Source organism: Sceloporus occidentalis, unplaced genomic scaffold (genome assembly GCF_023333645.1).
Source record: "Sceloporus occidentalis isolate IW3139 unplaced genomic scaffold, rSceOcc1.0.p SCAF_1, whole genome shotgun sequence".
Lineage (NCBI taxonomy): Eukaryota > Metazoa > Chordata > Lepidosauria > Squamata > Phrynosomatidae > Sceloporus > Sceloporus occidentalis.
In genome coordinates this window covers 42,407,988-42,421,454 of record NW_028316981.1, presented here as the reverse complement: position 1 = coordinate 42,421,454, position 13,467 = coordinate 42,407,988, and the positions used below count along the sequence as shown (strand labels likewise).

Genomic DNA, 13,467 nt, shown 5'->3' with positions numbered 1-13,467 from the left:
CAGTGATAGGTTAGGTACCCTGAAGGTACCAGATCCTGTCTGATCTTGGAATCTAAATAGGGTCAGGCCTGGTTAGCACGTGGATGGGGACTACCAAGAAATACCAGGTGACATGACTGAACCCTTAAAATACCTCAACAGCTGTCACAGAGAGGAGGGGGAATGCCTGTTCTCTCCTGCCCAGAGGGTAGGACCATGTCTAATGGTATGAATTCAGACAAACGTCTTGACAGTAAGCACAGTTCAGCAATGGAAACAATTGTCTGGGGAGGTGGTAGGGTCTCCTTCTCTGGTCATATTCAAAAAGAGGCTGCACAGCTACTTGTTGGGGATCCTGCATTGAGCAGGGAGTTGTATTCAATGAACCACGAGGCTCCATCCAATTCTATGATTCTATCACTCTATGACAATTAATCCACTTTCGATTTGCTATTTGCTGGTTTTTCAATGATAGAAAACCCAGCAAAACTAGCTGGTTTTTCAGCTACAAATTAAAAAATATATATTAGAAAATATATTTGCAAAGCCGTGGGCATATTCTAGAGAAAGAAGTCCATTGTGTGGCTGTTGACAATATCGTTTGATATGCATAGTTTTCTGATTGCAATATGTATCATTAAAAATTATACTGGAGGAAGAATTCATCTTGAATTGCAGCACTGGCTTAATGTAGAGACTGTAGGTATTATAGAGTCTTCTCAGCTAATACAATATACTGATACAAATAGGAAAAATTGTAAGAAATATTTTTATTAAATTTTAAAATGCAATAAATATTGTTTCATTACAGATCAAAGTGAGAAACATGAATCCGATAATGTTATACATCACATACAGCTGCAAGCCTTTTTTGTATTGGTCAAAGTTTGTTGTTGTTATTAAAATATTGGATGTTTTTAATGCATACAGAAAAATTGGGTTTTCACAATAGATCACTGAAATGAGAATTAGTTTCCTTATTTTATAATCACTTTTGCTCAGATCTCTTTCACCTGGATTGACCATATACCCACATATATTTCTGCCATTTTATCCTGTTTCAGTGCATTCCTAAACACATCTTCTCAAAACAAATTCCAATTAAATTCCACAGCACTTACTCTGAGGAAACTGGGTATAGGATTGTAGCCTGAATCATATTTACATTTTAAAGGACGGCTCATATTTCCCAATAAGTACCAATTTCAAGTATGACAGATGCAATGGGCTCATCAAAGAAGGATGGATTAACCTCTGCTTTGCCTTCAGAATTATGGCATGTTGGATTCATTCAACAAAAATACTGAGGAATCAACAATATAAACCAGACTTACAATCTTAGTTATCATTTTGTAAACTACAGAGCAGGAGATCTGTGTTCCTCTGGAGCTTAAACCTGTAAAAACAAAAAGACTACTTAAATTCACATGCTAAAAGCATTAATGATAAAAGCTGGTTTTAATTTGATTATTATACATTGTGTTTTAAACTGTGCAGATTGAACCTCATTCCAGTTGTTATTCTCCAGGAGACTGGAGAATCTATTCCTAGCAAATAGCTCCACACTGTCAGTTCACTATGACGGCACTTTAAGGAGCTTAGCACTTTAAGGCTGTTCTCTGCCACTGCACTGTTTTATTTATTACACAATTTGTGGAGACATATTGCTGTACAGTTATATTTATGTAGTCCTTGAGAAGCTCAATACATGCAAACCTGTAAAAATATTGCACTTGAATTCCAGTTTTTGGAAAAACACCAGCTTACTACAGTCGTTATGATCATCCATTGAGATCTTTGGAAGAGGTTCTACCTGTGTCTCACTACAGTCTGAGACCCTTTCACTCTACACATTTATGATTACACTTTAAATGCCATGGTTCTGTCCTATAGAATTGTGGGATTTGCAGTTTAGGAAGGTAGATTACCAATTTTCAGCCAGAAAGCTCCTGTAGTTCCTCAGCAAACTACAAACCCTTGGATTCCATAGGATGCAGACATGGCAGTTGAAGTAGCATCATAGTGCTATAATGGAATAGTGTTTTTACCATGATGGTGCCTGAGCCTTGGCACTCTCAGATGGTGGGATGAAAAGAAGATTTACTTTTATTTGCTTTCCAGCTGAAAAAAAGGGGGAGGTGGTTTTGACACTTGGGAAACCTAGTTGGTAAGGAGAGCATAGAGGAGAGAATTTTGCATAGGTTTTGCCTGGTTTTTAAACATCCCAAAATGTTTTGAGAAATTACCATGTGCAAAAATACACAAGATTTTTGTTATAGAAAAATTGTGGCTGGCATCTTATTCAGTAGTCAGGGCATCACACACTGGTCTGAATGATCTTGTAACTTTTGAGATTTTGAGATTCATCTTTACTTTTGAGATTAATGACTGAACATGTCCCCCAAACCTTTCAGCCAGGCAGTGACCCAACAGAAGTTTTTCCAATGTGCTGGGAAATGACTGCTGCAACACTCTCCCAGTTGCAGGACACATCTTTGATGTATGATTTCTACCACTGTTTCCAAAAATAGATATGAGTCCCCGGAGAAGGAAAAAGGTGGGGTACAAAAATAACAATGACATAACACAAGAAAAATATGTTTGCTTGGAAGCAATGGTCAAAATTGAATTACTAGCCCTGTCTAGAATAAACTTATGGAAACAATTGGATGGTGATTTGGTTCACCTTTCAACAGTTGATTCAATGAGACTACCTGAGACTAACCAATGGGATGCCAGCCATTTTTGGTGCAAATATTGTGATTTTTGTACAAAAAAGTGGGGTTCTTTTTTTGTCCAAAACCTACAATTTTTAGACCCACACCCACAAACACACACAACTCATGTATTTCTGCTCAAAACAATTTCCTGTTCAGATACCGGGGGCGGGGTGGGGGGGACTGTCCAGAAAATATCAACTTTCTCTCACTGTGGAAAATCTATCAAAATGTGCATGCCTATGAGGAGTGATCTTTTATATTTTCTTCCACCAACTGCCTTTCTAGCCCCTGATGTTTGTTTTTCCTTATACCTTTTTTTAAAAGAAAATGCTTTCCTTTATATACCACATCTCTAAACTGCTGGTTTGTGATCTGAATACTTTTATTTTGTTGACTGTTATATGGGTATCATAACTTCAGTGAACCTCTTTGGGTTTTTGTTTAAATCTTGCACAGCAATAGGCAAGCTGTTAATTCTCCCTTCTGTGTCTCTTTCCTTTTTAGCATGCATTTTCAGCTTGATTTAGAGCCTATGTGCAGGGGGTGTTATCTGTTTTAACCCCTGCATAGCATTCAGTATATTTTAAGCATTTTTAAAATGGTAAATAATGAGGATTATTATGTCGAGGACTTTGATTTCAGTGCAACCCAGTAACTAATTTCCACACAGCTGGTACAGCTGCAGATTTCACTTACATCAGCAAGTTGCAGATCCTCTCAGCTCCCTAAAAATCTGCTGCATGGTTTTCATGTTAATTGCCTTTTTTTCTCATCTAGACACAGAAGAGACTGCACCTAGGTTCACCTGGTACTATAATATCAAGTTAGTGTCAAAAATCTTTCTAGCTCTGGTTCTTTTCAGCAGTCAAAGGAGCACAGCAACAGTGCTGTGGGCAAGAGGGGACTCACTTGACATGGTTGGAATCCTAATTTGGTCACTGCTGCTACCTTCCCCTCCATCACTCATGGTTCTTATTTCAATAAGGTAATCTTCTTCAAAAGGTACCAACAATTCAGCAGATGTATTGTTTGTCTCCAGTATATGGGTGGTGCTTTGTCGATTTTGCCTATACAAAATCTAAATATAGAAAGAGAGGAGGAAAGCATGTTATAGTATTGTTGTTTGCTTGTTTTTGTAAGTATTCTCCTCATGGTGGGTTGTATTCTCAGGTCTCATGAAGCAATTCTGCAGCATATTTCCAAGCATCCTGTGGATCCATTCAAGAAAAAAACATGGTGTGCTCCTGCTGCTTACAAGCCTTCTCTATGGAGATTCACCCTGGGAAGTCTAAGGGGTCTAGGGATGCATTCACAATGCCTGACTATCATTCCTGCAGTGGCATACACATTTGAATTACTTCTGTCATTAATCCATTTACAATATAATGTAGCAATATTATGTATTTAGTTTTTAGAGCATCATCTTTCATGTACATAGTTAATTGAATGCTGGTTTTTGAGTGTCTACAATAAAGCAGGAGAACATAGCCAGTTTCATATCCAGTTAGCTTTGAATGCTGCAATATAACAGAATTGAGTTGAAATACAGGAATCGGCTTTTACAGGTTTCTGTGCTATAGATAGAATATCATGTGAAACTTGTCCCATGGAATTCAAAATTCAGTACTGTAGTCAAGTGGACTGTTGGGGAAAGCAAGCAGTTTTATTTTCCCCCCACTTTTGAATTTTACCCTTGTTGGTAAATTCTTATCACAGATGACCTAAAATGCAGTCTTAAGGTAATTTTTATGCCATTCAATGTGTCTCTTTTAAAAGCACAAAAAGTCATGGGAACTGGTTAAAAAATGAAATAGAAAGGGATCAGTACAACATGTTGAAATCTGATTTAGTTGGTCAGTGAGAGAACTTATGGAAATGAAGTAAGAACTTCACATTAAGATGAAATTTTAGAAATTATGGGTTTTGTATGCTCGCAAATGAACTTCTATGTGAAGGAAATAGAATTGTGAAGAAGTGCTATGTCTGTAATTGGTAGAGGGCTGCTGCTTTGTAGCTATGTAGAAGAGCTGGCAAAGGGACTGATGTGCAATGAAACATGGGCAAGGGGGATCTGGTGTGCATCAGATGCTCTCGATGTGGATAAATTATGTATCTTCACAGTTCAATAAATGGCTTTCTTAATGCCTTTGCTCTTTAGTTAAATGCAAGAAAGTTTACCACACTAGAGAGATCCCGCAGGCAAACGGGATTTAAACATGATTTAAAGCAAAGAAAACCCGGAAATAATGGAGGTGGGATATTTTACAGCAAATTTTGGTGTATAGGCTCACCGGAAGAGATCCGTCTTGAGTGCCTTCTTGAAGGCATCTAAAGTGGTTATAAGGCAGATCTCTTCCAGCAAGTCATTCCATAACTTGGGGCTATGGCAGAAAATGCTCTGTGGGAAGTTGTTGTTAACCTACTTTTTGCACTCTCTAATAATTTCTTTCCAGATGTCCTGCGAGTGCGGGGTGGATTGTGTAGGGAGAGGCATTCCCTCAAGTAACTCAGGCCCAAGCCATATAGGGCTTTAAAGGTAATAACCAACACTTTGTATTGGACTCGGAAGCTGATCAGCAGCCAGTGAAGAGATTTTAATTTTGGTGTTATGTGGTCCTTCGTCCTTTAGGGGAAGTGTGCCTGGGCCTAGGGATCCTTAGAAGCAATTCAGTGTGATAAAGTCCCCAAATTTGCAAGTTTTGTTTGAATTTGTACTTAAAATCATGATTAAATCTCGTTTGCCTGCAAGATCTCGCTAGTGTAACAAACTCATATGTTGTGTGACAGTACATATAGGTTTCTGGCCATTATATTTAAATATGAGTATATCAAGGTACATGGCAGGGGCTGCTATCACACTGCAGAATTAATGCAGTTTAACCACACTGCTTTAACTGCCATGGCTTGATGCTATGGAATCTTGGGATTTGTAGTGTGTTGTGGCACAGAGATCTCTGTCAGAGAAGGTTAAATATCTCAAAACTACAAATCCCAAAATTCCATAGCATTGAGCCATGACAATTAAAGCAGTGTCAAACTGCATTCATACTTCAATGTAGATTCAGCCTTAGTATGTCAAGTGCAAAATAGAAATAGAAGCTATAATTTTAAGGATGGGTAGTGTAAATAGGCACCTGGCACTATTCCCCTAACGTGGTGGAGCTATCCATTCACAGTTATCGACTGGACTGGTATTATATAACAAATTAACCTACTCAACCAACTGCTGTCACTCTAGGTGTAGTAGTCATTCACGGGTCTAAGAATTTAAAAAAATCCTGTATGGATGGGGACACACATTGTTTTGTCACTGTTAGAGGATCAGTGGTTTGAAGGTAGCTTACTGTTTGGGCCTGGTGTTAATTGGTTTGGTTTGTGGGCAGAAATTATGTCTTGAAGTAAAGATTAACAAGCATTCTGAGATACCTTAATGGAGAAAAGAGGCTTGCCCAGAACAGTCTCTCAGAGTTGATAGGTTTGAGAAAAAATTAGGGCCAAAGCAGACCGGCAGTTTGGAATAGCCTCTGGCCACTCCAGCTGTGATTGGCCCAGGACCACGGTGACTGGATGACCCACTCTGAAATCAGGCTGCAACTATGGTCTCAAACAGGCTGCTGGCAAGGAGCAGATTTTTCACAGCCCTTTTCCTGGCAGCCTTGGGCTGCCTTAGGCAGCCTCAGAGCAGCTTCCAGAGTTGTTGGAGGCAAGTGTCATCTGCGTGGCATGCCCCCAAAGCAGATGGAAGATGCACCTTTTGGCCCTCTGTTTTGGGCCTTAGTCACTCCAGGATGCTGGTAACTTTTGTGAATCCAGTAGTTCCAAGGGTTCATAATTGGTGACACTAGGGCTTGTCAGAATGCCCTGAAGGGTCAGCCTGCAGCTGCCCTGTTTAGCATCTAATCAGGGCCTTGGCACCTACATGCTGCGGCCTTGATGTGGCCTTTCTGCAGCACAAAAAGAATCTGCAAAAAGCAGCTCCTTTTTGCGCCACAGAAAGGGTGCTGTAGCCACCAGCACTGTGGCTTTTCAGCACTCCTTTGGTGCTGCGTCATGTAGATGCAATGCCAAAGGAGCATAGTGACACGACCTGTTGTGTGGTGTGGTACAAGGCATCACACTGGCATGGGGGTGGAGTCAGGGTGTGCATCATGCAGATGACACCCCCCCACTCCTCCCCCATGCTGGCCTTTATCACCTGTCTGTACACCCTGACTGTTAGCAGAAGCTTTCATATATTCTTAAGGGAAAAGAGCAATGAAGACAATGAACTGTCCAACTGAAGAATGGAGGCCATGTTATTGAATCCATTCCTTCACTCCCTCTAAACCTCTCAGTTTTGCTTTTCTTGCATTTCTTTTCTATAATTCACTGCCATTCCCATTTGGTCCTAGTTCCACAGTGGAAGTTTCTTCACAGAAAATTATGCACATTTTTGTGTGCATTTTCCAAAATGTATGTAATTTTGTACACGTTTACTTGTTTGTATATTTTGTTACAATTTTCATGGTCTAGGGAGACATAATTTAATATTTTCATAGGAAAACCTGAATGTAATTAATATTGTTTTCATCTGTAATCTTTAGTTATGCACATGCACATGCCTACAGTAATCAAATATGTAATTGGAAGGAATCTACCTTTATTCTTCACAGGTTAGTATCCTTTGTGAACAATTGTGAGTTTTCTTGTGTTTGTCTTTACATTATATGGAGGAAGAGTCATTCATGTAAGGCTCCCTCTTCAGTGTGGGGGAAGTGAAACAGACAAGTCACAGATTTACTCTAGTGAGAACTGGTACTCTATTTAGACATTAAGAATAAGATTAACCTGAAGGATAAGATTAACCTGAAGTAAGGGGATATGCTAGCCCTGCCTCTTCCACTGGCAATCTCTTGGAGTAGGAGAATTTCTGTTATTAATGGAGGCGCTCCACATGATACAGAACCAAAAATGTTGGATTATGTGATCACTTAGACAGGCTGCACATGTACTGTATGTATTTTAGCAATGTATGTATTTTAACGGACAGTAATCCCCCCTCGATACATAAACTATTATTACTATTATTACTGGAGGTCTCCTCTTCATTGTACTGATGAGGCTAGCCTGCTTCCATGTTTATTTTAATCTGCCTTGGAATGCTTGGACTTCCCACCCTTGGGAACACCCCCCTCCCCGATGCCTAACTGATGTGTAATGAAGCGTAAAGTATGGTGACCATCTTACTTACTTTGTAGCCTAGGACCTCAGATTCATTTTCCATTGTTTTCACATGCTCCCAGTTTAAACATATCTTTGAATTTATCAATTTCCAGGCAATGTTTGCTGGGCGTTGGCTTGGTGCTTTAAAGGAAATAAACTTAATATTAATCATAGTATTAAATTTCAGATTGTAATTGCCAAAATAGTGGTCATGGTAGTAAAACATATAAGACACAACAAAGTCACTGTTTAAAGGCTACTTTTACAATTGCCTTTCCTGTGAATTTTATTCAACCACTGCAGGGAAAATCACTAACCTGTAATTTGTATGAGGGAACATAAAGAAATGTCATTGTTAAGCATTTTATATACATAGGAAAGACAATTTGGGCAGCTACAAGTTTTATTATCCAGATACTATGGATGTAGTTCATTAAAGGTATTGTATTCATTCTTACATCCTATGGTATTCTATAACTAGCAAGCTAGGGGTCACTGTTTGTTTTGACCAGCTTCAGTGGAGGAATAAGCATTTTCTTTTTCTCTTATGCTCATGGCTTCCTCTGTCTTCTGTGAACTTGGTGACCTTTACACAAGTCCAGCCTCATGATGCCTGCAGATTACATTACCACTGTACTGATTTGCAAAACACTCTCCATGAGATAGAAGAGCACAGAGCCACAAGTACTGGCCTAGGTCATGAGGGCAACCCGAAAACTTTCCAATTGTCTGGATGATTTGCACTGAACATTCATTTGGCTCTATTCATCTCTTTAGAAAACAATGAATAAATGTGTCAAGGTTGCACACAATTGTAGCAGAGCTAAGGAGAACTCCTTCATCAGTCATTGGGCTTTCCATCCCATATCAACTCACAGCTGGTCATTAGGTTGTAGAAGGAAGAGTGGGAGAGTCCTTTTTAAAGCTTCTTAGGGGCTGGGCAGGCTGGCTATTATGGCCGGCCTGGCGGCGGAGTTGGGATATGGCATCCATACAATGCATACTCCAACTCCACCCCCATGGCGACATGATGCCATGCGCTGCTTTACATGACACACTGCATTTACATGACACAGTGCCAAGGGTGAGCCTTAAAGCTGTGGTGCTGCAGCTATCATGCCCTTTCCAGGCTGCAAAAAGGAGCCACTTTTTACTGCTTTTTGCACCCTGGAAAGGCCAAATCAGGGCCGTGCCATGCAGCTGCCACAGTCCCAATCTGGCACAGGTGGAGGTTGCTGTAGGCCAACCGTTAGGGGCAGTCTGCACAGCCTCTAATACTATCTGGCTTTTAGTTCTAATGGCACCACTTGAAAGGGAGTATATTTTGTGTTGTTATGGGTCTGTGAGTAATGTAATATTGTGGGTTCTGGGAACAGGTGAACAGAAATCAAGAAACTTCCTTCAGATTGGATTTTATATGAAGTGGAGGAGAGTTTCTGCACTTCTTTTTAATGAAATTCCTGCAGTACTTGTGAAAGCTTGAGACTGACCAAATATACAGTATCTCTACTGTAATCTGTCTTTCACATTCCTCCAATCTCTGATTGAATTGATTTAGAGCCTTATGGCATGAAAAAAGAAAGGTGAATGGAGCCAGAGAATAGTTTTCTCCATGCTTCTCAGCATGCTGTTGTAGCATTTCCATTCTCTTCCAGAGGGAGATGATAATACAAGTGTGCTTTTTGCCATGCAGAAAAAATCTGTTTGAACAAAAGTATGCTTTTATGACCTCCTTTGGGGAGAGAATGGAAACCCTATGATGTCATGTGGAGAGGCACGGAGAAAGCTTTTGACTTTCTTTTCTCATGTGATAAGTCCCCTAGTTCCTTGCCTTGCATGAATACTCTTTTTTTTCTGTGATTCTGGTCTAGGAGATTACTCCTAGACTCTCACTTGTCATAGCAGCCTATTAAAATCTGTCATTTAGGACCCAGACCTACATCAGAGAAAATACATATTCTCTCTTTTTTAAATTTTAAAAATGTTTGTTTTAGTAAGTTACTTGGAAAATCCTACACATATTAAGCTTGTTTTTATGCAAAGGGCATACAAAAGAATTTCAAAAAGACCACAGTTACATATTAAACGCCATTTTTTTAAAAAAAAATCCTTTTTGTCCATATAAAGACTGACCACAAGTTCACAGCTGGAACCAACAAGGTGGGAAAAGAGTATAATCAGGTTTCTTTTTATTCTTTCCATCATTACATGGCATATAATTCTACAGAGAAAAGGACAGAACTAACAGGATGCCCATTTCGTTATTCTAAAATATGTTCTCGTTCAGAAAAAAAAAGAAAGAATTAAAGGAAATCCATCATTGGAAAAGAGGACAAAAGGAGAAACAGACTTGTATAAAATCTGCATATGCTAAATTGCATATATAGATGAAAATGTAAAAATACATTTCAAACACATCTCACCATAGTGGGAAAGCTGTACCTTTGTGAGCTGAGTGCCCTCTCATTCTGCTGTCCAGGTGATAACTGTTGATAACCAAACTCAATAGATGCTTTGTTGAATTAATAACCAAATTCAACACTTGACCCCAACTGGCTCTCTCTAGCATAAATTTATACTTTGAAGTCACCAGAGCCTGTGTAATCTGAGAAGGTAAACTGGGTCAGGTCTGGTTAGTACTTGGAAAAGAGACCATCAGAGAATATTCAGGGTAAGTTAATGACAAACCCACTCAGAGCATGCTTTGGATAAGTAAATCTTATAAATTCATGGGGTTTACAGTTGCTTTGAAGGCATGCACATGTACTACTGCTACTACTACAGGCTCTCTCTTATTTTTTGAAGCTTAAACGAGATTTGGGCCTCATCCAGGTTGGTGATTTGTGTTGTATGTTTCTTCACCATTTCATGCTGCTGCTTATCATTTGGAAAGATATTACTATATTTTAAAGCAAACAAAAAAACCCTAAATTAACCTGTGTAGAAGCAATGGCTTATTTGTGAGTGCCTTGCTTGTGACATAGGCTGTGATGCTAGATCTGACTGCATTTGTCCCTCCTTGCACTCCTTCCTGTTTTGTTTCTGGATATTTTGCATTTTTAATGGTCTCTTTTCTTTATGATGTTTAAATTATTATTTTTGTTTTATATTATTTTTCATTATTTTAAATTTTCCTAGAAGATTTAGTGCTGTTTTAAAACTGCACTAGAATTTCAGCACTCAATAACTGCTTTAATAGTATTGCATGCAGGGAAAATTGCTGCATTCAGCTAGAGTAAAAAAAGTTGTCATGGGATGTATCCACACGAGTGATCCACAAACTGTAGTCCTCCAGATGTTTTGGACTTCAGCTTCCTAAACATTCCTGACTGTTGTGTGGGGCTTCAGGGACTTTAAGTTCATATGAATAAGTTTGGGTATCACTAATCTACACTGTAGGAATAATGCAATTTAACACCACAATAAGTGATGTAGCTCCATTTTATGGAATCCTGTGATTTGTAGTTTTACAAAGTCTTTAGCCTTTTCTGCCAAAGAGTGCTGGTGCCTCACAAAACTTCAAACCCCAGGATTCTGGACGATGGACCCATGGCAATTAAAGGGATGTCAAATGACACTGGAGCTTATTGTGTTGCTTGTAAAACCGGCTTACCTCTAGCTGGCTTAAATCTTAAATTGGGCAGTATCTTGATGTTATCAGTTGGATTTGGCTGCCTAATCTGCTGCCTGTGTGCATCTTGAGCCCATCCTTGCTTCCAGGAGGGCTCTGGCAGCCATTGTCTTAAATCAGAAAACTCCCAGATCCAAAAAGAGCCAGGAGGAGCTCTCCTGGAAGTGGGGATGGACTTGGGATGCAAGTGGGTGACAGATTAGGCAGCCAAATCCATCTGATAGCATCAGGATGCTGTCCAATTTAAGATTTAAGATGGCTAGAGGTAAGCTGGTTTTACAAGCGATACGATAAATTCCACTCGCTGCTCCTCACGCCTGGAACTTTCTTCCCCCACAAGCAAGAGCCATCACGTCTTTAACCAGCTTCAAAACGGAGTTGAAGACCATTCTGTTCAGGGAAGCATTCCCAGGCATTGCATAACTGTCACTTGCTATTTGATGTTCTTTTGTTGCCTGTTTTATTGAATCATTTCCTGTATTGCCATGTACTTTATATGTATTATGATACTAGAGAGGTCCCTTCCCCACCACCATTCCCTTCTCCTTTTGTGTCGTGTCTTGTTAGATTGTAAGCCTGAGGGCAGGGAACTGTCCAATTAAAAAGATTGTATGTACAGTGCTGTGTAAATTTACAGCGCTTTATAAATAAAGGTTAATAATAATAATAATAATAATAAATTGTTTCTACCATGTAGATGCAGTGACTTGCTGGAAAATATGCTGGGGTAGAGGAAACATCAAATAAAAACAGTAACCATAACAATGAAAAATTCTACATCCTGCCATGCTTAGGCCATCTTGGACCAGGGTGACCAAAGATCTTCCTTTTACTGGACATGTCCTACATGTCAACATTCTGTTTGGAGGTCTGAGAGGAATTCCAAAATGTCTTCTCTGCTGAGCCATAAAGCTTTTCCTCGTGTCGACCAATGTCTCAGCAATCAAGCAAGAGGAAATGCAACAGATGTATTACTGCCACTGACTAATGCTGCAAAGGCTTTTTTTTGTCAAGCAGTAAACATGATCAAAATGTTTAGTCTGCAACAATAGATATTAATGACTACAGAAAAACTGTTGTCTGCATCCGAAAGGCAAAAGAAAGGGGGAATAGTCAACAACGCTACAGGCTGCAGAGATACTGACTTAAGAGAACAATCCCATAGTATGGGGATGTGGAAGGGGTGAGAGGACTGTCACTGACCATATGGTGGTTTTGTTTGTTTGTGTGTGTGTGTGCATGCGTGTGTATGTGTTTCTGATGGTGGTGTGGAAAGGAAAGGAGGATCTGGATTGCTGAAGCAGATCAGCAGCACCAAGGGGAAGTGGGGGAGTGTGCGATTTCAGTTAAGGAAGAAGCAGGAAGGATGAGGGAGCAAACTGGAAAACAACAAATGAAAGTAATAATTTAAATGTAGATTCCATCAAGAGTATGCTTCTTTCAAAGTACAATTTTAAGTATTTGTTTTTCTCAGAGTTCTTATAAGTATGTTGCGAGCCAACAAGGCATTTTAATGAAAATAAGTTCATCAGAAAAACATGATTGATTGCATAATAAAATACATTTTACGTAAAATAGCTATAAATAAACCATATGAAATACATTTATATTCATATGATTGTTTTTTGTTTTGTTTTTATTTGGTAATGCCTTACATTTTTCTTGAGTATCTTAAATTTTGTGGTGCCTTGGCCTCCTTTGCAGTTATGACATCTGGTCACCCTGCCTTGGACTGGATTGAGGACTACAGCATACTATGTGAAATAGTCAATGACACCTCCCCATCCCCCCCCCCAAAAAAAAATCATAGTCAAATGCCTCATTTAGTTTAGTGAAGTTTTGTTCAAAAATTTCCTTCAGAAGAGGATCTCAGTGACAGTGACAGCCACTTTCATCATCACCAGTTTGACTATCCCTAAATGCTGAAGTGCTGAA

At 39.3% G+C, this 13,467-nt stretch overlaps 1 protein-coding gene across 1 annotated transcript in view; it reads right to left on the bottom strand.

Annotated features, from left to right (window-relative positions):
• Positions 1 to 851: 851 nt before the first annotated feature.
• The window catches only part of CNTN6 (contactin 6), a 316,406-nt gene continuing 303,790 nt past the window's right edge, over positions 852 to 13,467 (bottom strand). Inside the window, exons 21-23 of the mRNA XM_089519787.1 lie at positions 7,930 to 8,042; positions 3,609 to 3,777; positions 852 to 1,375 (exon numbers count right to left, since the gene is read on the bottom strand). Coding sequence (XP_089375913.1) covers positions 1,251 to 1,375; positions 3,609 to 3,777; positions 7,930 to 8,042 — 407 coding nt within the window. The 3' untranslated portion in view covers positions 852 to 1,250. The remainder of the gene's footprint in view (positions 1,376 to 3,608; positions 3,778 to 7,929; positions 8,043 to 13,467) is intronic.